This window comes from Physcomitrium patens, chromosome 25 (assembly GCF_059467195.1).
Source record: "Physcomitrium patens ecotype Gransden chromosome 25, ASM5946719v1, whole genome shotgun sequence".
NCBI lineage: Eukaryota > Viridiplantae > Streptophyta > Bryopsida > Funariales > Funariaceae > Physcomitrium > Physcomitrium patens.
The window spans coordinates 12,357,974-12,381,310 of NC_143434.1; the positions used below are offsets into that span (position 1 = coordinate 12,357,974).

Consider the following 23,337-nt stretch of genomic DNA (forward strand, 5'->3'; position numbering starts at 1 on the left):
GGGTGGATCGCAGTTTTTGCTTCCATGTGGGTCATCAACTGGGGGTCTCGGATTTGTTGACGATCGCTCAACACTTCGTGCACCTTTCTAGGAGGTTGCGATACCGACATTGCTCATCTACAATTCTTGAGAGAATGGCGTGTTTTGTCGGCGGCCGTAAGTGATGAGCATTGCGAGCTAGGGTTTTGGCTTTGGTGGGTCGCTATGTGTGCTGAACCCCCTTGGATGTATTGTGAGCTGGGCTCTGTGTTAACCCTCGAATCTCTTCACCGGAAACCATTTTTTTCTTTTGGGAAGCTGTAGATGTCCTGGTTCTGCTTAACGAGAGAGACTTTGATCATCTCGGTGTAGCAGTTGGCCGAATCAAGTGTTTACATTGGATCACGAGGGTTTGAGTTCTTCACTACATTTCTATCCGTCAGAATGTTAGGTCTTTCAACAATTTCGAAACAGTAGATTTCCCTGAGTTCGCAGGATGAGAGTACGTTCTCCTAGTGTAAGTGATGGCTACGAGGAGTCGTTTAGTTCATCGCCGTCTTTTGCAAACAGAAATGTTGAGCTGGCGGCATACGCGCACGACTCCGACGCCAGTGTGTTTTTACCCAAAAGTGTGACCTTATCGCATGTAGAAGAACCTAAGGAAGATGTTGTAGAAACGCACGAGCACGGCAAACAGACAGTCGACGCAGCGGGAGCGTGGATTTCACAGGCATGGCGATTTCTCGTCCAACCTTTCAGGTGGATATCCATGCTGTGCAGGTAGGGTACCATGTTAACCATCCACTTATCGTCCTGATGCACTCAGAGCTTGGAGGTGTGCTTGTGTATGTTGGCAACGCAGACGCGCCTGATTCTTGGTCGAGGAAAATGTGCTCCTCTACCAGTATTTATCAGCTTGTATCTGGTTGTCTTGATTTTCGTTGGTCATTTTAACAGGGAGCTGGATGGCACGTTTGTATTTGGAGTCATGGTAGTTTATGGTATAAGCCAGGGCATTGGCTATGCTTTGAGTCGCGTGGTCGTGGATTACTACTGGAGAGACGTACAGGGAAAGGAGCCATCGACCGTGCAATTCTACCGAGGGATCACGGTTATCCCGTGGGATGTGAAGCCTCTCTACGGTCTCCTCACTGATTTACTCCCATTTTTCGGGTACCACCGCCGGCCTTACTTCATTCTTGCAGGTCCTTACACAGAACCTTAAAATCACGGTAATCCACTTTATCTTGGCTTGAGCACAGTTAACAGTTCAGCGGTCTGCACAGAGTAACCCTCATGTTGAACAGGACACAATAGCGGCTCCAGACGACGATTGCTTCTCAGTAGTTCACAGAACTTAAGTGATATCTTAGAATGTACATGAAGTTGTACTTTACTTGATTTAGTGCAAATTTGAAAAAAAACATCCATTGAAAGTCAAATGGTTTCTCATCAAGCAGACAGAAATATTTGAGCAATTCCTAACCTCTTTTTCTTTTTTCTTCTCTGGATTGTACCTTTGTTGGCGTGTAGGTCTAATAACGTTGTCAACATACCTATCTTTGGTTCTTGGAGGCAAGTTTCTAGCATCCACAGCACTGGCAATGTTTGTGGGTGCTTCGGCAGCTGCAGCTATAGCGGATGTGACCATTGATGCGTTGGTTGCTATGAAAAGTCGGGAAAAGCCAGAGCTTGGCACTCACATTCAAAGCTTGTGTGGCTCTTGTTCATCGATCGGAAGCTTATCTGGGTTTCTATTGAGTGGGCTTGCAGTGCACATTTTTGGTTCACAGGTTTGAAATTGAACTGTCTGCTTCTTTTAGATTGCATATGAGGCGATATCAACATGAGGATGTGATGTAGACTGTCTCTTGTTTCTGTTTTGATTATTCAATGTTATTTTGTTAATGATAACATTAGCTTCGAAAGCAATTTCAAACCAACCGTTCTTCCAACACCTTCAATATCTTTGATGAATATCAATTTTTTCTCTACCAGATGAAGTCGTGTGTTTTGGGAAGTGCCCTATATCACTGATATCAGACCCATGATGACATCTAAGATACTACATGATGGTTGTGTATTGGGAAACTCTAAGTGTATGAGAATGTGTTAGCAGGAAAGTTCAAGTTTGATCTAGGTGAGGGTCCAGTTTCGCTCAGAAACGGTTAAAGATATTGTGGTGGGGGTTTATGTATTGGAATTCATGTATCCTTGTGGGTTGCAGGGTGCTCTAGGTGTTATGATTGTACCTGGAATACTCCTCCTCATCCTAGGATTCACTATTAATGAGCCTCGTCTTCCTCGTCACCTTTGGCGCTCTGGCCAGGTATTCTTTGTCCCATCATAACGTGCAAATGAGTCCTCAAGGGCTTAGTTTGGAAATGCTCTTTGTATTCACGCTTAAAATCTCGATTTATTTAGTCGCCATTTCGTTTTAAATTTCCAGCAAAGAACGGGAACCAGGTACTAAGGGATTAAAGCTGTTGTTAATGCTCTTATTAATAGCCGTTTGGAAATTGTTGAACGACACGATTGGCACAAAGTTGAACCTACTACTCAATGCATACGGTATTTGTGGTAGATAATTTCGTAACGAATGCAAGGGTTTGGAACTGCTGTATAATCGATGTCGGACCTACTTGGGCATTCGTGAATGTTAATCGTGGCAAAAATTTCAGGTTGGGAAGCAGATGAAACAAGCGTGCTCCACGATGTGGGCCACTCTGAAGATACCTCAAGTGTGGCAGCCTACAATCTACATGTATCTCTCGTGGGCACTGTCGCCAGATATCTCAGAAGGCAAGTTCTATTGGTACAATGACTTTGTCGTCGGCCCAGGTTTTTCTGAGGTATAGGCTCATCATTTATAGCCTGATCTTCTTTTCATTTTCCTTACATTTATGCATGTGCATGCTCATATTGTGAAGTAATTTCTCACTTCTATAACGATGGATGCATTGTGAAGGGGATGAAGTTGGGATTATTCATGTAATGCGTTGAATTATGCAGGAGTTTGTAGGTGTAATATACGCAATGGGATCCGTAGGAACCTTACTTGGTGTTGGTATTTATCATAAATACTTGCGCCACTGGACATTTCGAACGCTTCTCATGTGGGCTCAGGTGTTGTTAGCATTATCAGGGATGCTGGACCTGGTAATGGTGACTCGTGTTAATCGAAAGTTGCTTATTCCAGACACTGTATTTGCAGTTGTTGATGAGGGAGTTTCTTCGGTAAATTTCCTACACGTCGTCTCTGATTCTCTTGAATTTATAGCCGCAATCTTCTTAGCCTTTAAAACAACCATTTATTCAAGTTGTCTCCGAATACTGCCATCTGGAGAAATGATTTGAATTGTCTTTAGTTTCATACTAATTCATCCTTCACGTAACGATTATTGTTGATCTCAACTATGAGGGATCGCACGCTGATGCATTGGATGTTTGCAGGCGATTGGACGGATTAAATGGATGCCTCTTTTGGTATTGGCAGCAAGATTATGTCCACCTGGAATCGAAGGAACGTTCTTTGCACTTCTCATGTCTATTGATAACCTGGGAACGCTGTCTTCTTCATGGGTGGGTAGCGTGATACTCAGATTGACAGGCATTCGCCGCACAAATTTCCAGTTCCTATGGCTTACGGTTTTGATACGGAACGGCATGCGGTTGCTGCCTCTGCCATTTCTCTTCCTGGTGCCTAACACTGACCCAGAGCAACCTCTTCTACCTCCTGATATCCTGGGTTATGCCGAACCTACACTTCATGATGTTTTGGAGGGTGAGTCCGAGGACGAAGAAGATACTGAAACCGTCAAGCTTGCAGTATTGGCTCCTCCAAGCGGAGACAACCAAGTTGAGCATCCGTAGGTGGCCTCTACAGAGTAATGCTCCAGAAGAGCACGAACTGATTGAATCCTATCAACTTGGTCAAGATCAGTACTCTCTACTGGTACCGTTTCATCTTGCGCCGTATAGTACGGGCGTCAAGGATTTTGTATTTCATGAAATTTATTTTACCCGTGTAAAATTAATCGAAGCGACCTTTGGCATTGTGGTCTTGGATGTTGAGTATTGTTGTTGTTGCGTTACGAACCTGGGCAGCTGCTGACCAAAATGCATTGGGCTAGGCTTCAGCTGGGAGAGGACATCAACCTTGAGATGAACTTGATGATTCAAGGTTACTTATGGGTTTGAAAAATAATGCTCAGCTAATGTGCATCATGACAAGTTGAGGTTTCGGCAATCTTTCAGAATCCATGTGTTTTAATCAAGTGATGGGACAAATGATAATACAAGTCAAGCAAGATGTGAGTGTACGCATGCAAATGCCTGGCCAAACACACGAACCGGGGTGATTTCTGCCATTAAACTATGCATGCAGACTGGGGACCTAGTTAAGGATATTGTTGAATGAACAACGCTAGGATTTGCCTAGATTGCTAGACTCGGATCTAAATATCTGTGGTTTTTCAGTTCGAGTCTAACATCTCCACTACACATGGTTGTATGGTTTCAGAATAGCAGCCCTCGGCTTCTGCGGCCCCAATATTCTGAGAATGTCTCAGGGAGTAGAAAACCCAAAGCGGGATTTCACCCCAGTTAGTAGATTGGTTGTGATAGTGCAGGTCTGAATCCTTCTGACCTGCACACACCACTGCAAAACGTCCCGTGTTATCAATACCCAATTCACATTCTTCGTTTTTTGATCATACAGGTTTCCTCCTTTCACATACGCTGTTATTAAATCTCAAACACAGCCAACAAAATGGCAGGTCAGCCGATGTTTATACGAATGCCGTCAACTCAATCTCTTTTTTTAACATGGAAAAGAAAAGTCTGCAGTACATTTTATACTGGTTTTCAAGATCTTACGAGCTCAAGTGAGTAAGCAGACTTGGAGGTTGTTTATTGATGATGAAATTTCTAAAATTGTGTTTCTTTCATGACGAGTTGTATTGATAAATCAACAATATTGTTATCATGAATCTGAGTTTGTTCATGCTTATGTCCATGTTTTTTATTTGTTCCATGGCTTTTAAATGCCACAAGTGGAAGGCATTTCCAACATGTAATATGCCATATTTTATGATCAAAGTTAATTGAATTTTATAAGTTAAGTAATATGTATACATTAACATATATATGTTATGGGGAAATAATTTTCAATTTTTTTGTCTCTTTGTGTATAAATAAATCAATAATTTGTTATATTTTTGCATGTATTAGAACAGAAAAGGGATGTGATTGTGATTGCCAGGAGAATCTCTAATGTTTTGTTTGTCAAGCTTTCTATTAGGTTATAGCAAATTAAGATACCAAAGATACATATGTTATAATTCAAGTAATGATTTTTTTAGAAATTTTACAATGTTATTATCTCTAATTTAAATATTTTCCAATTATAGACAACTTTTACATCTTTGAATTAAATTTAAAATTTAAGAAATTCAAATAATAATTTTTCTATTATATTAAATAGAATTGTAAAGATTATTAAATAAAAAATATAAAAATAAACATGGTTATTCTTTTAGAATCTTAAATGGATAGACTATTAATCATCAGCCATTTTAAAGATCAATAAGATTAAAGAAAAAGTTACAATTGTTATGATTCTTATTTGATAAAGGTATTTATTTTTAGACTACTATGCAAGATTTTATACATAAATGACTTATTCTTATGAAAATTAGTTGCTCTAGTAGTGGCATAAATCAATAATAAATCTACAAAATTTTAACTAAAGTTATTTGTAAAGTTTAAATTAAAATTAGACAATTTAAAAAATATACATTGCTTAATATTTTGTGTCAATATATATAGATGAATAAAATAGACTAAATGTTACCAAAATTACAATATATATTAAGAAATATATTATATTGAAATAATTTAAAAATTAGATCTTTAATTTAATATTTTTTAAAAATTATATATATATATATATATATATATGTAAAACAATTTATGTAGAATCTAATATATTTTTTCTTTTATAAGTATAAATTGTATTACAAAGTCTAATTTTTATATAATATCAAAAAATTAATTAAAATTTTAATGTCTATGTTTTATTTTATATAATAAATTATAGCTTGAAATTGATTTTAAATATTATAAAATTATCAATATATGAAAAAATAATAGTAAATTTTAATTCTATATTTTATTAGGATACTAACCATTAAATCAAAATAATATCACATATATAATGGAAAAATGACATGGTTGAAAGTGACTTAACAAAAAACAAATTGTCTAAGATATAGCTTTCATCATGCTTGATAAGTATTAGTTCGAACATTCTAGTGTTATGAGGGAACCAATCATCATGAAACTAACTTTGTTAAGAAAAAACCAATCATCACTAAATTAACTTGTTTATGAATTGGAATTAGCTCATTAGGTGGCAAATCTTAATGTAGAGATGTTTTTGTACAGAAATTTGGAGGACTTTGTACCAAGAAGCCTCTTTTAAAAGTGAATGATTTAAATGTCTTACCAAAATCCCATGCATAGTGAAGAGAAGCCCTTATTTGAAAGCCTTGACCTTTAGAAATAATATAAAGTAAAAAGGAGCCAAGAAATAGACCAAATCATTTTTTTATTATCTCTGGTCTAAATACTTCAATTCATATTTTGATTCTAACAACTATGAGAAGTATTAAATAGTTGACTTCTTAATTTACATTGGATTGTTTTAGCAACTCCTGACACAACTTCTAAATTATTCAAAAAACCACCTCTTGAGATGGAATCAATATAAAATCTAGAAAGCAAGACTATTCATGCCACGTAGGAAAAACATATACATCCTGACTTGTCAGGATACTAAAACATATTCCTCTCTGGGTCTTAGAGTTGTTCATGTGTCGTTTCACCAATTTGTGATAGCTCAAACCGCGTAAAGAGAAACAAATCAAAGTCAACCGCAAGCAGGAAGGGGACAGTGAACGGCGGCGGTGGTGGTGGTGGTGCAGCGCAGTACAGTAGATGAAAAGTAGAGCAGCGAGGAGCGAGGAGCGATGATGCATATGTGGGTAGAGTGTTGTTGGGCGGCACCACTGCACATGACGAGTGTGTGTGCGCGGCAAAGGTCGGGAAAAGCAAGGCAAGGGGGAGGTATCCTCCATGACCGCAACGATCCAAAGAGACACGTCGAGGGACGGAAAAGGAAGGGGTATCGGGAGAATCGAACTCCCGACCTCTTGCACCCTAAGCAAGAATCATACCACTAGACCAGATACCCGAGGTCCATGCGCTTCACAAGTCGTAGATTGTATTTACATCGTTCTTAAAACTGTCCATTTGCGAACAATCGCAACACAATCTATACAAGCACATTATAAAATTTATGGTAATGAATTTCGTAATGAATACGCGACTTGAATATGTATCTTAATTTCTTATCAACCCATAAATGTCATTTCATATATGGCGGACCATTCCTTCGTCCCATTGCTATGGCGGGCCCTCATCCCACTTCGTTATACTGAGTACGTTCACCTTTATCTTGCTTGAATGTAATGACCTTCGATGAAATTGGTATTAATAATCCAGTCTTGGCTCCGCCCAATTTCTTGATTGCATCAACGCACATCGACATGTCATGGAAGTTCCAGCCCTCAGCAACAAAAACAAGGTCTCCACACTGCAGCCTTTAAACATGTAAAATTAGGGGTTTTATTATCGAAAACGCCATCTTGAAATGGCAGAGTGAAAAATGTCTTACAATGATCTTTGCTTGGTAAAGAAAACCGTAAAAATAAAGATAAAAAGTCTAGGGCCAATCAACTTTTTGAACGATGGTATTAACGATCGTTCAAACCATATATGAAATGACATTTATGGGTTGATAAGAAATTAAGATACATATTCAAGTCGCGTATTCATTACGAAATTCATTACCATAAATTTTATAATGTGCTTGTATAGATTGTGTTTCGATTGTTCGCAAATGGACAGTTTTAAGAACGATGTAAATACAATCTACGACTTGTGAAGCGCATGGACCTCGGGTATCTGGTCTAGTGGTATGATTCTTGCTTAGGGTGCAAGAGGTCGGGAGTTCGATTCTCCCGATACCCCTTCCTTTTCCGTCCCTCGACGTGTCTCTTTGGATCGTTGCGGTCATGGAGGATACCTCCCCCTTGCCTTGCTTTTCCCGACCTTTGCCGCGCACACACACTCGTCATGTGCAGTGGTGCCGCCCAACAACACTCTACCCACATATGCATCATCGCTCCTCGCTCCTCGCTGCTCTACTTTTCATCTACTGTACTGCGCTGCACCACCACCACCACCGCCGCCGTTCACTGTCCCCTTCCTGCTTGCGGTTGACTTTGATTTGTTTCTCTTTTTCTTGAATAATCAGCATTTATGGAAATACCTGTTGAACTAGCTTCTGTAAAAATTGTAGGTACCTCAACAATTGATGTCCTGCTTACAGATTTACCCAATCATTCATAAATTCTACTAAACCCTGTCCATCTTCACATCGGGGAATTTGGGCAATTGTTACCAAATCAAAGCGTAAATGCTGGTGGAAGGAGCTCCATATGAATTGTGTCCAGAAGACAAGGTGATCTATATCTGCCATGTGCAGTCAAATGCGAATATTTCTTTACTTATTGGTTAATGGATCGTGAAGTTTTGAAGCAATTTATCACAGATAACTGTGTGAAATTCACATACAAATTTGACTTTGTTGCATTGCTAAAGCTCCCAAAACAGTACCGTATAAATCTTTGATAGGACTTGAATTTTAATTGGTATAGACATGTGGATATTGATAAAGTACGCATACATGGTACGGATATTAAAAAAATACACGGCATTGAAAAAATTATTGCTCCCAAAAACAAATGATGCTCCAAAGAAGCTTTTTAGCTTTTAAAAATGTCTGTATCCTAAACTCTATAAAATAAGCATGAGGTAAATCAATTCAGTCATTGGAAGAGAGTTCATTCAATAGAAAAGTCATGTACTCATGCAATTGAAAAGTTTAAAATGATGTGAAAATCTAACATTTTTTTAACACGATGATGTTTTCGATTGGTCCATTTCTTGATAACAGCACAATCTAGGCATGTAAAAAATATATGTTTATTTGTATTTTTGTTTTATTTCTTAACCTTAACTTAGAATGAACTCAAATTATTAAAATAATTGAACAAGCAATAACTTAACTAACAAATATGTAAAAAATGGTGTCTTTTACTAAATTAATACGTAGTGGGTATTTGTGATTATATATATCAAATAAAAAAATCATAAATATTTTAAATTATGAATATTTAAAAATTAAATGATATATATATATACATCCATATTAAAATATATAATATATAAATTTTGGGATTAAAAATTTCCATAATAATTTCTTTGATTAATTTTTATAATAAATTTAACTTTATAAAATTATTATTAAGATATAACCAATCAAATGTAGATATCTCTGTGTGGGTGTGAGTATATATATATATATATATATAGAAAAATATTAAATTGACCCACCCAAATCTCAAATGAATCTACTTTCAGTAGAATACAATTATTACCTCTACCAGAACATCTGTTAGTCATTTTCATCATTTGACATCTTAAGAAACTTCTCTTATTTCTATATTTTTCTTGCCAATCCTTCTTTACAATCTACCTTCATTCTAGTGTAAAATTACTAATCTTGCATGTTCTTCCTTCAAGCTATTCCATTAGAATCCTTCTTAAGAATTTTATTTTCTACCCTTCTCACCTCCTTCAAAAATCAAAATACCACTAAGTTTTAAAATTGATAGTTTTATGAAGGAGTTCCAAGCTCTATGTAATATAAGCAGAGTGGAGAAAATTGGATTGATTTAAGTTTGAATATGTATATAAAATAGTGATTTAGAGTCTATATATATATATATATATATATGTATAGATACATTATAAAAAATTGATATATTATCTAAAAGATAAGTTTTTAAAGAACATAAAAGCATAAAGATCTATTTTTTATGCTTCTTAATTGGTAATGTATTTTTAGCTGTTTTTTAAATAAAAAAATCTTATGGAAAGATTTTAAGGAATGTATTTTAGAAATAAATTATTGAGAAATAATAAGGAGTTATCAGTTTTATGCATCAATTTAAGTTTTCTTTTTTAATTTTATAAGAATAATTTAAAGTGAAGTACTTAAAATCTATATTTTTTAAATCTAATAACATAATTATATACATGTATTTAAAACGTTTTTTTAAAACAATATTTATCCTAAAAAATTTAATAGTAATGAATTTATTAAACATATTTTAATACATTGGTTAGATTAAATGATGGCTTCCATTTTTTCTTTCATAGTATCGTATCTTTTCTTGTTAATTAAAAAAATTAAATTATATATTTTTAATATAAATTAAAACATTATTCAATTACTAAAAAGGATTTTTATTTTTTATAATTAAAGCATATTATTGAAATTAATTTTTTTCAAATAAATATTTTATAATTTATTGTTTGAAATAAGAAAAAACAATTTGATAGACTTGCATACTTAATCGGAATTTAAAGCAAAAATATGGAAAAATTATTTTTTAAATAATTAGAAGTTGATCCAATCTTTTAAAATTAGATTGATTTGATTTTTTGATTTTTAATTTTTAATTTTTTAAAATTTTAATTTAATTTTAGTAATTTAAAAAAAATTATAATCAAAATAATTTTTTATACAAAAAATAAATTTTATTTTTTTTATAATAATTTATTTTTTAAAAAAATACTTTCATTGCTAAACATTAAACATCTTTAAATTTGAATAAACCTTGGTGAATATTTTTAACATCATTTTATTTATTATAAATTTATTTTTAAAAATAAATATCATAATTAATTTCGTAATATATAATATAAGTACAACAAGAGCTTAAATAACTTGTTTTTTTTATATATAGTTTGTATTTCAACAAAAATTTAGTTCTTAGATCAAATTATCATATTGTATTTACTTATCAAATTTTAAAAAAATTTAAAATGATTTTATTTTGATGCTTAAGATTTGAAATTTTCCTTTTTTAAAATCAAGAATTAATTATGGATTTCGACTATAGACAATGTATCTTAGACATCTATGAAAGTGGTAAATGTTTCGAAGATATAGTTTGGATGTCTTCTGAAAATAATTATTGTTATAACGGGGACAAAATAAGATTTTTTGGTTGTTCAGTCTGTAGCACCAAAGTTGAGTCTTAATAGGTAAAAATATATATTTTAAAAAAATTAAGAAATAAAAAAAATAAGACTAAAAAGAAGTTTAAAGTTCTTTTAAAAGAGAAAATTTTCATAAAAAATAAATAATTTGTGCCTTATAAATTTAGATCTTATACATGTATTACATTATTAAAATTTATTTTTACAAAGTTTTACATATTTAATCTCCTATAATCATTAAATATCAATTCTAATAATTAATTTAAAATATAATATTTTGGAGTGAAAATATTGTGATATATTTAAATAATTTCGAGGTATATAGATCTTAGAAATAATCTTTAAACTATACTATTTAATTATGCTGATAATGATTTATATGTAATTTGATGACTTATTGAATTTATGATTATTTTTGGTAATCAATGTGCATTAAATTATCGTGTTATTTTATGTATTTTCATGTTGTACTAGACATTATCAATGAAATGATTTGATAAATTTATTCTATTCAAATTTCTTCTATTATTACATTTTAATCGTTCAATTATCATATGCAATTGCTTTTGCATCAAACTTACTCAAAAAAATATGTTTGACATACAAAAATCAAATATCTTATCACAATTAAAAAATAGAAATATGTAAATAAATAAATTAGCTAAAAATATTTTTATTTTTATTTCTACATATTATTTTTAATGTGCATATTTCAGCATAAGATTTGAGAAAAAAATTAATATATATATATATATATATATATATAAAGGTAGCTTTAAATTTTATTATAAATTATTAGAAATTGCAATTAACCTCAAAAAAAAAAATTTAAAAAGATGCAAATGAAGCCAACATAATACTCATTCATTGGCAAAAAATCAAACCTCAATACTTTTTAATCTTTAAACTTTGGTGTCCTATCTATTATTTTTGTTTTGACTAATTATAGTCAAAAGACTTTATTTTTATCTTGAGAGATTACTAATACTTTAAAATATAACAGCTTAATTGTAAACTAATCTTTGGAAGAAAAATGTGCTTCTTTACTATCAACTAGTGCAATTTGAAATTCCACCCAAATTTTTCTTTGATATTGTGTCTTATACAATCTTAGTTCATTTAGAATTAAGAAATATATATATATATATATATATATATATATAATACTTTATATCTAGTAGTTGAAATCTAAATTTGTAATAACTAAATACACAAACTTATTATAAATATAAATGAAATGATCTTCTTTTACATAACACTTATTGTTTTGATTCAACTCATTTTTTGAAAAAGAACATTGCTCTTCTAATTCCAACAAGACCAAGTAATTAAATCCTTTTTTCTAAAACAAATTAAAGTCACAACTCAAATATCTATAAATAATAGAATTTAGTTTATTTTGTTTCCAAATCTTAATTATTATTTTTTATATATCTTTTTTATATTATATATTATTGATCATTATTTTTTTTAATAAATATTATAATATTTAAATTATGTATTTAGAATTTTTAATTTTAAAAAATAAAATAAGACATTGTAATAGATTTTTTTGATTACTACTTATAATATACAATATTTAAAATAAAAGACTAAATAATAGACAATACATGAATTTCTTCAAAATTTATATTGGTAAGGTTAAAGTATGTCTTGCTTTGAATTATTATTTAATCTTTAGCAACTAGTATCAAAGACATTAATTACAAAAAAAAAAATTAAAGAAACAATACACTCTTGAATAACCAAAGAAGAGAAAGTAGAAAATTCAAAGATAAAGATATGATTGAAATTAGAATGACTCTTGTCAAATACAAAGATAGTAAAGAGTCTTGAACTAAAACTATAATACAAAAAAGATGTTGATACTAATAAAGAAGTCTTTATTTTTAAATTCTTTATGTACTTTCAAATAAAGAATTATGTCGCAACACTCAATAAGCGTCATAATTTATGTTTAACTTGAAAGACACTTATCTAACTTAGACAGTAAGTTTCTATTATATGCACCACATGGCCAATGTGTAATACAAGAGGCCATCATGCATAACATATGACCAACTTATTGGCCAAGTTTTCAAGCTATTAATTATCTACAAACATTTGTAAGTCAAATTTGTGTCTAAAAAGCTTTAAAAAAACCTTTTAAACAAGATATCAACACTGAAATCTACTTTTATTCACTTCTCTCTAATTCTACTTATTTATATTAAATTAAGTAAATATATTAATAGATATGGATTTTTGTAACAATTCGGTCTTATAAAAGTGTTGAAGAGAGATTCTAATAACCATAGATTATTTCTTAAGTATAAAGAATCTTTTTTATAAATCTTTATAAAACTAAAAAAAAATCTAAGATAGTTATTATAGTATAAAGTAAATTATTAGATATTTTTAAAAAATAATAAAATATTCTTAAATCTTATAGAATATTTTAGTACATTTTGAATATTTTCAGAAATATATAGAAAGCAATACCAATATTTATAAAATTCTAGATGGTTTTAAAATATTTTCAAGGATTTTTGTGCTTTATTTCTTTTATATTTAAGTAAAAAAGTAATAAAATACTATAATAATATAAATATAAATTTTGTATAAATTTAATATATATTTTTTTTAAATAGGATTTTTTGTACTAATTGGTCTTAAAGTGTTAAATAAATTACACTTTGTCACTAATCTATTATTATTATTTTAAAAAAATAAACCAATTTTTTTTTACTTTCTTATTTTTTAGACTTCTTTTAGTCACACTTTTATTATTATGTGAAGTTCTTATAATTAAATTATAAGTATCAAATTGAAGATATTAATTATAGTTAACATTGAATCATTTTTTTATGAAGATGAATATTTAAAGTTTTTATAAACAAACTTAGATAGGTGTAATAAATTTTACTGATTTTCCTAGTGATACTTAATAATAATTTTTTTGGTTTATAGTAGATACAAGGTAGAGAAATTTAGAAGATTATTGTCAAGAAATTTTATTCAAAAAATTATTATAATATTATATCAAATCTTAAATTTTCTTTTGTATTTAAAAATAGCTCTTATAAAAAATCTCTATAATGATAATAACAATAATAGCCTCTATTAATAATCCTAGAAAATTTTAGTTTTAAATTATAAAATAAATATATATTTTTTAATTTACTGCATAAAAATATGATTTATTTAGTTCAAAAAGCATAATTTTCTAACAATCATTAATATCATTTCTTTTTGTAAAAGATAAAAAAATAGGAAAAATTTTCATTTTATATACTTATTTATTAATATTAATAAATAATTATAAAAATAAGATGTTATAAAGAACTTGACAAAAGTATGACATGTATTGATTTAGAAGATGATTTTTAAATAGATTACAGGCTCTATTAGATAATGATTCAAGACTTAAAAAGTATATAAAAGTTTACATGATTTCTATTTAATAAAGATATTATAGATGTTGGTCATTTTATTAAAATGAAAATCAAGTTAACTAAGTTAATCATCTAAATTTATTTCTAAAAAATTATAGTTATTACAAAGTTAAATATATTTATTATAATATATTTTTCTAGATTTCGTCCGGTGATTTGTAAACCAAGTTCGTTCTTCTTGTGTCACTTCCTGAAGAATAATTCTTCGGTGGTGTTCATGCAAGAGAAGAAAACGTTCTCCGGCCCATTGAGATGCATTCAGAAGGCTTTCAGAAGGTGTTTTCCGCCACCGCATTTTTCTCCCCTGCATCTGTAAATGTGCGATGGCTCCCATAGCAAAGTCAAGAACCTACCTCAATTTCTATATAACCATTACTTCTCGCATGTTTCTTTCTGGACGACGCTCATCTTTGGCGGCAAATTAAACCTTCCGATATTGTGTCGAGTTGAGAGGTCCCATCGAACAGAAGACCCTGACTATGACGTATGCTCCATGGGCATTATGGTTGTGATAGTTAATCTGGCTATTTTGTCTGCGAGGCTGAAAATTACTTACATAGTCATTCTCAGGGTGGCATGGAACGACATGGAGAGCATAGGGATTAGGCAGATAGCGGCATGGAATTCTCTGCATTAGACAACATGAATGATGTTCATTCTGCGATGACGAAACACTGCTACAGTATATTTTCCTTCCGAAACACTGCTCTTTAAAGCCCTCAATTTCCAAAAGTATTACTGCTCAGGCCTGTAAAGTTAGATACGGAGTACTGTTCTTCACTAATTCGAAGGAAAAAGATTGTGTATAGCTTATTACTTTGTTCAACAAACCATATGTTCCAAAAATCACCAATGCAATTGTGTACCACAGTATATAACCACGTCTTTAGTGCAGGTCTTGGATGTTATGTATCGGTCCAAGAATATGTCAATTTCTTACTTATTCACCAACGAATCAGTATGCAGAGACACGTTAGCAGAACCTAGACATGCGAGGAAGTGTCTGCATTCAAAGGGTGGCCCTAAGTTGTATTGCGTCACTGTTTTAAGACACAACCAGTCTACCCATATTTTTCATGTTGAGAGAAAGTTCCTGCAGACGCAATCTCTTCTAGCAGTGGAAGATACAGTAATGCTTTGTACTATGAGTAACTTTCCGTACTTCAGCCAAATACATGTGATTCAGAAGTTATTTCAAAAAGAGAAACTTATAAGAGACTGATGGTTGAGTGTGGTGGTAGTACCCTTCAGGATTCAATACATACCTTGGTATTGGGCAGATATATGTTGTCGCAGAACAGACTCGTTTATCAAATTTACCATGCAAAGACCAGTACAGAACGATAGCAATTTCCTCTTATCGTTCGTGTTCTTCCTCCAGCTCTGAACAATCCGAGACTAGGATGTGTCGTATTAATGAAGAATTGACAAATTGGTCTGCAGCTACACAGACGCACAGCTCACTGTTTTCACCAGCGGCACTTCAATCGATGTATGCAATCGATATAGAATAATATTTTCAATCTACATCAAATAATTAAAGAATTTTTTGTTTTTTGTTTTTTTTGGAATTTTTTGACAAGGCATTGCTAAGAGTGCAATACATACACACCGATCGAATAGTTCTAGATGAGCTACATTTCTTCATCATCTTCAACCTCCGGCGCTTCATTGATCATAGTCATCAGCATGTTTATCTGGGCATTCAGCATGTTGTTTTCTCTCTCAACCTGCACAAAAAGAAATGAAAAGGCCAAATCAGTATCAGGAACGAACACGGCCTGAAATACAAATGAAACAGCAAACTCATCCAGCTAGAAACCATGAAGTCATATCCACAAAGAATTCGAAGGGAATCCAACACTGATACATGATGAATCTAAAACCATCTACAATCAAGAAGATAAACAATCAAATATGGATATATCCCAGTGGAAAGAAGCTACTCTCACATGCATACGCTTAGTCCGCTCCTGTTGTAACTGAATTTGAAGATGCTCCATGGTCTTGGAATCTTCTTCCAGTTGCTCGTTCAAGCCACCAATCTCTCGGTCCTACATATAACCGAGGGGTATCAGGAATGCTTCTGAACAATGGCTGAATATACACCAGAGAATTATTGAAGTTTGAATGTTAACGAACATAGAACTACTTCAAACTAAAAGACATAATACCTTACGGTTCATCTCATGGACGGCAATGCGACGCATGCTTTCAACGACATCCACATTCACCAATTTCCTTTTCTTTCCGACAACCCATCCTTGGGGATAAGCAGAAATATCAAAATCAGGTGGAGGTAGAGTGCTGTCAGGAGACCCATCACGAGGTCCTCGATATGAGGGTCCAAGTGGCTCAAACATTGCCCTCCTCCGTTCAGATAACTGGGAGTCCTCCATGCCGTTTTCAATTACATCTGCATCATACTCAAGTAGGTCGACAGGGTATTCCTCCTCTGGTTCGTATTCTGGTCTCCCCTTACGACTAGAGGACCTGGACAACTGCCTCCTAGTGCCATCTTCTTCATGATCAAAAACAGGTCTATCCCTTTTGCTTGGATACCGAGTAAACGATTTTCTGGGTTCATCCTCATAATACTCGTACTCCTGCTCGGGCATTGACCTCGTCTTTCTGCTGCTTGACCTAGACAGATATCTCCTCACATCTTCCTGAGGCTCCTCATACTCATAGGAAGACCTGTCCTTTCTACTGTTAGACCTCGACAAATACTTTCTGACATCTTCTTGAGGGTCTAAATCATCGTACTCAGCATCATTGGGAGATACGTCGTTCCGGTTCATTGAAAGTCGTAGGCGAACAGGAGTTCTTGAAAAATTTGGAGGTGTTCGGACTGCCATCTCGTCACTCCGACGGTAGTCATCCATTTCACCTGAATTCGGGCAGCACTGTCACTAACCAAAATGACAACCCAAAATACAACACTTTGGACAGCACCATAAAAAGGTGAGACAAAAATGTGATAAGCCCGATTGAGTCTCTTTTAGTTCGTTTCCAGACAAATTCACAATATGTGCAAAAAGATAGATGAAGTAGCCCGTTGAGACGTGTCACGGTAGCAGCACCACTAATAGAAACCGCGGACGAGAGACACCACTTTGATGGTCAAGGGTGAGAGTTTCCAAAAACAAATCCTGATAGAGTCGCTCGGAGAATGAAAATTAAGGCCATTGAAACTACAAACTATATCACCTATTGTTTCATGGAAGTAAATAACGTAGCTGGCTGCATTGATTGTTAGTCGAAAAAGAATCCTTTCACCAAACTTAACTTAAGAGTGGAACATATCTGCTTGTCTAGCCAATAATTGTCATTGACTTAAATCTCAAATCGTGCGACATGCGCAAATTGATGCCCTCAAAACAAGAATACCTTTAAAAGGTCCAGTAAGATATGATTAAGTCAGGAAAAAATTCGCCTCAACAGACTTTCATTTATCAGTACTGCTAAGGTTCTGAAGTGTTCGCAAACAGCATCTTTGAAGTTGAAGCTTAAGCCCATGCTCTTCCTTAAAGAGATTCTATAAGCAAAGACTAGAATTTTAGAGTGTTACCGTGCTGTTGCTAAACCCTTGTCTATGGTGGAGTAAGCGTAACTCATCTGAACTGCCCGGCATTACAAAGTTAGGCTTCAAATTAGCGATTAGGTGATGGGTTTACCATTACGAGAGATGGGTTCTAAAAACTCAAATTAAATAAACTGTAAATTTCTAAGCACAGATAAGACAAAATAAAAAGAAGGGTACTACTGGAGTACTAATTAAACTTTTCTACTCTGTTCTGCAGTATCCCTATATACTAAAATGACAAAATAACCTAAATGCGGGGAGAACATCAACTTACAACAACCGCATACTTACATACACACAACACAATCTTATTGATCTGGAAAATCATCGTACATAAGGATATAGCACCCGCGATAATTTCAGACTTATTCAAACCCTTTTTCACCCATGCCGCGACCAATGTTCGCAGATTTAATACATTGATCCAACAGTTTAGTGCAACAATCAACTGCTAGCACTGTGACAAGTTTCCCCTCATCACCAATACTAACATGAAATCAAAACCCGAAGTGGCCGGAATCAATAGCAAAACACGATTGTAACTGAAAATCCCCAGCGCTTCCACTGAACGTGTTGTTGAAGCGATGTCATTAGATGAAAGATGGTCAAAGATCAACTAGCTAACAAGAACAAGCGTAGTATGTCGTCCTAAAAATCCGGCAGCAGATAAGATGAGCATAAAAACTCTCACCATTCGCGCGCTTACGACCACTTGATAAGGCCCTGTACAGAGGATGGTCGATGTCCATCGCCGTATCCTTCTCCCAATCCGCACTCCTAGTTCGAACCTTCATATGTCCAGGTGAAGATCTGTAAAACACCACCGCCCCCCGACGAAGTATTACCAAAGGTACGCTCCTGGCTAGATAAGCCGATGAGATAGATCGCAAAATCACCGATCTCCGACTGCCGACCTAAACAAAGAGCATTCAGTAACTTACGAAAATCTAACTAGAATCCACCAAGACTGATGTCCCGGTCCCAGTGAGAAGTACCCCAAATCGATAGCAATCTGAAGGATGCAGGGAGAAAGGGAATGAGGCTAACAACAAATCCACCGATTGCAAGGGGAAAGAGGCTGCCGGTACCCGCTAGGAAACGCAGAGAGGAGGGAGCAGGTACCGACTGCATGACAAGAGGGGGGGCAACGCTGGCAAAGAAGATGGGAAGAAGACAGTGGGGTGGGAGGGAAGCAGGTAAGGTGAGAAGAAGAGAAGAGAAGAGAGAGAGAGAGAGGAGGAGGAGGAGTGGAGGCTGCGACGAGGATAGGATGGGAATGGCGATGGCGATGGCGATGGAATGTGGGAAGGTTAGAGAGAGAGAGAGAGAGAGAGAGAGAGAGAGAGAGAGACGGGGCGAACAGAGAAACAAGCAGGGATATGCTCGGTGGTGAACCCGAAAGGATGGTTGACTGCCTCCCCCCCTGGTCCACCCTTCTTGTTGGTCTCTCTCTCCCTCCTCTTCGTCTCCTCCTCCTTCCTCTTTCCCTCCCTCCCTCCTAGAGCTCTTTTTACCTTACAAGTCAGACTCCCTCCTTTTACTCACCTTCACTGCTCCCTTACCCTGTCCTCCCCTCTCTCACTCTCTCTCGCTCACTCTGTCCTTAACGACGGACGACTCATCCAGCCACAGGATGATCAAATGCCCGAAATCTTTACATTTGTTTATAAAGGAATTCAGGATGAGCGTAATCATTGCACTCAATTTGTGTCCCAGTGAAGTAGACAACCTGGTCGCCTCCTCTGTGCCACCAATGACTTGTATGGTCGACGTGTTCAGTCTCCACTTTTAAGATCTGCGAGCTTGCTCTGCGATGCAGTATACTTGTTCTGCCTTTTCCCCCCGCTGTTGTTCCGAGCCAGAGTGAACACCCCCTGAATTCATAACCTAGATTAAAGCGTTCCCAATAAATTCCTAGACTTGTGAAGATTTCATTATATTTTCATCAACTAAATTTACATGAAAGAATAAGAAAAAGAATCAGCAATATAATTTTCGGTTGCTATCACCACAACTCAGCTCTCGATGTGTCCTCATATGAACATTCATGCATAAAATTCTAAAAATAAAAATAAAAATAAAAAGGTGAACACGCTGTTTCATCCGCCAGTCTCCTACAATTTGAGGAATACATTGCCAAATTTCTTGCCCACACCTGCATCAGGTGTTAACCCGCTTCCCATTACTACCTACTCTGAACTAGAGCGCTTTGAGTGAGGCCCATCAATGCTGAATTGGCAATCGCCGTAGTTAATTTAAACAGAGTAACGACGAATCTTCAACTGTTAGTGGCCAGCCTTGAGAGCTACTCGTGTAGTAGTCATGGCAAAGCCCGGTTAGAAGTAGTTACTGCATCGAAAGCACTGGCGAACAAGTAATGTTGCTTGTTAATGCAGATTGTAGAGTTAAGTGGGGTTAGTAAATAGAATCTGCAGTAATGGATTCTGGCACGAAGGCGTTTGACAGAAGGAAAGAGAATTGGCCAAGGCAATAAATCAAAGCCAGCGCCACCAGAATGGAGTGTGGATGGCGTAGAAGCAACTTCGTTAATTTGCATCCAGCCAGCTGCTTGCAGTGGATGGGAAAGGTACGTCGCGCCGAATAAGAAGAAGCTGGCTTGGATGGCTGACTGGGTGGTGGGCTGTCTGTCTGTCTGGTTGGCTGGCTCCCTCCCTCGTTCCCTCCTTGACTCGCGCTTAGTTCATGGCCTGGGCCTTGGCCTGCCCGCGCTTTGAAAAGGGGAACGTCGGAGGAGGAGGATGTGGAGGTGGTGGCGATGATTCCCCCGCGCGTAGGTTGCTTACCGTTCCCACTCACGTTCCCAGGTACGTTCCCATTCCGCGGGGACTAGGTCCACAACAGACTTGGTGCCGCGGCCAGTTCCCATCTTCACTTTTATCCCAGCCCTAAATGGAGAGAACAGAGAGAGAAAGAGAAAGATAGAAAGAGAAAGAGAAAGAGAGAGAGAGAAAGAGAAAGAGAGAGAGAGAAAGAGAAAGAGAGAGAGAGAAAGAGAAAGAGAAAGAGAGAAAGAGAGAGAGAGAAAGAGAAAGAGAGAGAGAGAAAGAGAGAGAGAGAAAGAGTGAGGGGGTGGTGCTCCAAGTGGGAAGATCGAGCCACTTCTCCGCACACTCCATTTTCACAACACGTTCCCCCACCCTTCATTCTCTCATCAACAAAAAAACCACACCATTGCAGACTCCCTCCCATCCCTTTATTTTCTAATGTAACCCCAATGTCTTCTCTGCAATTGGTTTTTCCAACCAATCCAAGTTTATGTTTCCCCATGCAAATGAAAGGTGCTTTTTGAATTTAATATTAGTTTTTTTAATCCAAAATATCATTGATTTTTATTCTATATATACAGACACACGATGCAAGTAGATTTTTTTTATAGAGGATTATTATTTATATGTATACAGCATAAAAAAATTATTCAAATTATTTTGTTTAAATCATTTCTAAAAGATTAATTTTTTTGATGATTTATTATACTTCCACATTCTGATTTATATTTTATTTTAAATATACCTATAGGTGCCTAAACACCAAAATCTAATGAAAAATAATATTTATTTTAAATCTTATAAATATGATTTTTAAAATTTTTTTTTACAATCTATACTTTTGGATATAATATTACTATACTTCTTATACTTATATCTAATTTTATTTACAATAATTTCAAGATATTTTATGTAGTTAAAAAAAATGCATTTATGTACTTATTATTGAGGTACTCATATATATATATATATATATATATAGATAGATAGATAGATAGATAGTATTTTAAAATATATCATATGTCTTTCCATTTTTTATTTAAAAAAAACATGTGATTTAATTACATTAAATTACTATGTACATTAAAGATCCATTGTCACTTATTTAATAATTTAATTGACATGATCCTTTGGCATTTTAAACCTTTATACATATAAAATATAACCATTTTTTTAATACTAGGTGGCCAATTTAGTCATCATGGACTTCATACTTAGTTATTAATCTATCATATATATATATATATATATATATATATATATATATTACTAAGATAGAAGCTTAATGATGCAAATACAAAATGAATTCACTTCTTAACTAAGAATGATTGAAGAGAACTAAACACATAAAGGGAGTTTTATTTTTGGATTCTTAGTGCATAAGTTTATAATTTAATGACAAGGATTTTTTTATTGTAAATATACTAACAATAGCTTACCATCAAGGCCTATTTGATTTAAAGATAATTTTTTTGTTAGGCAATTTATGATTGTTTGGTAGTGCCCCCAACTTATAATACCTAAAAGTTGTCAACTAGTAATAATTTGATGTCAATTGTCTATATATTAAAAAAATATAATATCTAATAGAAGTTATTATTATATCTAAATATTCTTTTAATAGTCTTATTTAATAATATATTAAATTAGTCTAATTTAATAATTTCTATAGTTTCTTTATACTTACAATTTTTTTTCACAAATTAAATCTTTAGTGAAAATATCTCCAACCATGTTTTAAGTCATGTAAAAACTAAGTTGATCTTACCATTCTTAATCTTTTCATAAACAAAGTCATGTTAAATTTTAACATGCTCATTGCAAACTTAAAATTTCAATTTACTTTAAACAAAAATATAAGTCTAATTATTATTAAAAATTATCATAAAATTTTCTTGTAAAAATCTAATGGCTTTAAATAATTTATAAAGCTAAACTACTTCTTTTGTTACATGAGTAGTTGCCATATACAATGCTTTGATAGTAGATAATACAACCATTGATTGTTTCTTGCTATTTCAAGTGACAACACCACCAACTAATAAAAATATGTAATCATTAATTAAACGTCAAGCGTCAATGTTTCTTATATAATATATATTATAAAAATTAATCACTTAAAAATTTAAAGAACTTTTATTGTATTATACTACATGATCTAATGTATTTTTTAAATATTGGAAAACCTGCTTAATAGCTATCTAATATTGTAGACCAAGTTTTTCTATATATTGGCTAATAACTCCCATTGTATATGTAATATCAATTTGAATGCCTATTATTACATAAACTAAGAAGCCAAATACCTTTTGATTCAAAATATTTTTCATTACTTGAACTTCATTATAAATTTGTG

At 33.8% G+C, this 23,337-nt stretch overlaps 2 protein-coding genes, 1 long non-coding RNA gene and 2 other non-coding genes across 6 annotated transcripts; 2 read left to right on the forward strand and 3 right to left on the reverse strand.

Annotated features, from left to right (window-relative positions):
- The first annotated feature begins 475 nt into the window (after positions 1-475).
- On the forward strand, positions 476-4,034 carry LOC112277587 (putative folate-biopterin transporter 2). The gene is made up of 7 exons (XM_024510108.2): positions 476-759; positions 937-1,184; positions 1,513-1,772; positions 2,207-2,308; positions 2,661-2,831; positions 2,992-3,216; positions 3,433-4,034. Exons 1-7 carry the CDS (start codon positions 476-478, stop codon positions 3,850-3,852), a joined length of 1,710 nt encoding a protein of 569 aa, XP_024365876.1. The 3' UTR covers positions 3,853-4,034.
- A 3,128-nt stretch (positions 4,035-7,162) lies between these two features.
- On the reverse strand, positions 7,163-7,234 carry TRNAP-AGG (transfer RNA proline (anticodon AGG)). The gene has a single exon. It is a non-coding gene; the product is annotated as a tRNA-Pro (tRNA).
- Positions 7,235-7,350: 116 nt separating this feature from the next.
- Positions 7,351-8,516, reverse strand: LOC149986314 (uncharacterized). The gene is made up of 2 exons (XR_016500877.1): positions 7,894-8,516; positions 7,351-7,636 (listed from the first exon to the last, which is right to left on the reverse strand). It is a non-coding gene; the product is annotated as an uncharacterized LOC149986314 (long non-coding RNA).
- TRNAP-AGG (transfer RNA proline (anticodon AGG)) lies at positions 8,002-8,073 on the forward strand. Its single transcript has one exon. It is a non-coding gene; the product is annotated as a tRNA-Pro (tRNA).
- Positions 8,517-15,991: 7,475 nt separating the features above from the next.
- On the reverse strand, positions 15,992-19,516 carry LOC112277582 (uncharacterized). 2 transcript variants are annotated; one of them, XM_024510097.3, is made up of 5 exons: positions 19,137-19,516; positions 18,887-19,005; positions 16,784-17,499; positions 16,562-16,663; positions 15,992-16,339 (listed from the first exon to the last, which is right to left on the reverse strand). In XM_024510097.3, exons 2-5 carry the CDS (start codon positions 18,987-18,989, stop codon positions 16,244-16,246), a joined length of 1,017 nt encoding a protein of 338 aa, XP_024365865.1. In that variant the 5' UTR covers positions 18,990-19,005; positions 19,137-19,516; the 3' UTR covers positions 15,992-16,243. The 2 variants fall into 2 exon arrangements, with proteins under 2 accessions (XP_024365865.1, XP_024365866.1); XM_024510098.2 differs by having other exon boundaries at positions 19,284-19,418.
- Positions 19,517-23,337: the final 3,821 nt, after the last annotated feature.

What these genes read in the sequence shown, in the direction of transcription:
- LOC112277587 (XM_024510108.2), top strand. Translation starts at nt 476, where the DNA reads ATGAGAGTACGTTCTCCTAGTGTAAGTGATGGCTACGAGGAGTCGTTT. An exon ending in ACCTTTGGCGCTCTGGCCAG is followed by an intron (nt 2,309 to 2,660) that starts GTATTCTTTGTC and finishes CAAAAATTTCAG; the next exon opens with GTTGGGAAGCAGATGAAACA. An exon ending in TCGGCCCAGGTTTTTCTGAG is followed by an intron (nt 2,832 to 2,991) that starts GTATAGGCTCAT and finishes TGAATTATGCAG; the next exon opens with GAGTTTGTAGGTGTAATATA.
- LOC112277582 (XM_024510097.3), bottom strand. Translation starts at nt 18,989, where the DNA reads ATGAAGGTTCGAACTAGGAGTGCGGATTGGGAGAAGGATACGGCGATG. An exon ending in TCCATGAGATGAACCGTAAG is followed by an intron (nt 16,664 to 16,783) that starts GTATTATGTCTT and finishes GGTTATATGTAG; the next exon opens with GACCGAGAGATTGGTGGCTT. An exon ending in AGCGGACTAAGCGTATGCAT is followed by an intron (nt 16,340 to 16,561) that starts GTGAGAGTAGCT and finishes CTTTTTGTGCAG; the next exon opens with GTTGAGAGAGAAAACAACAT.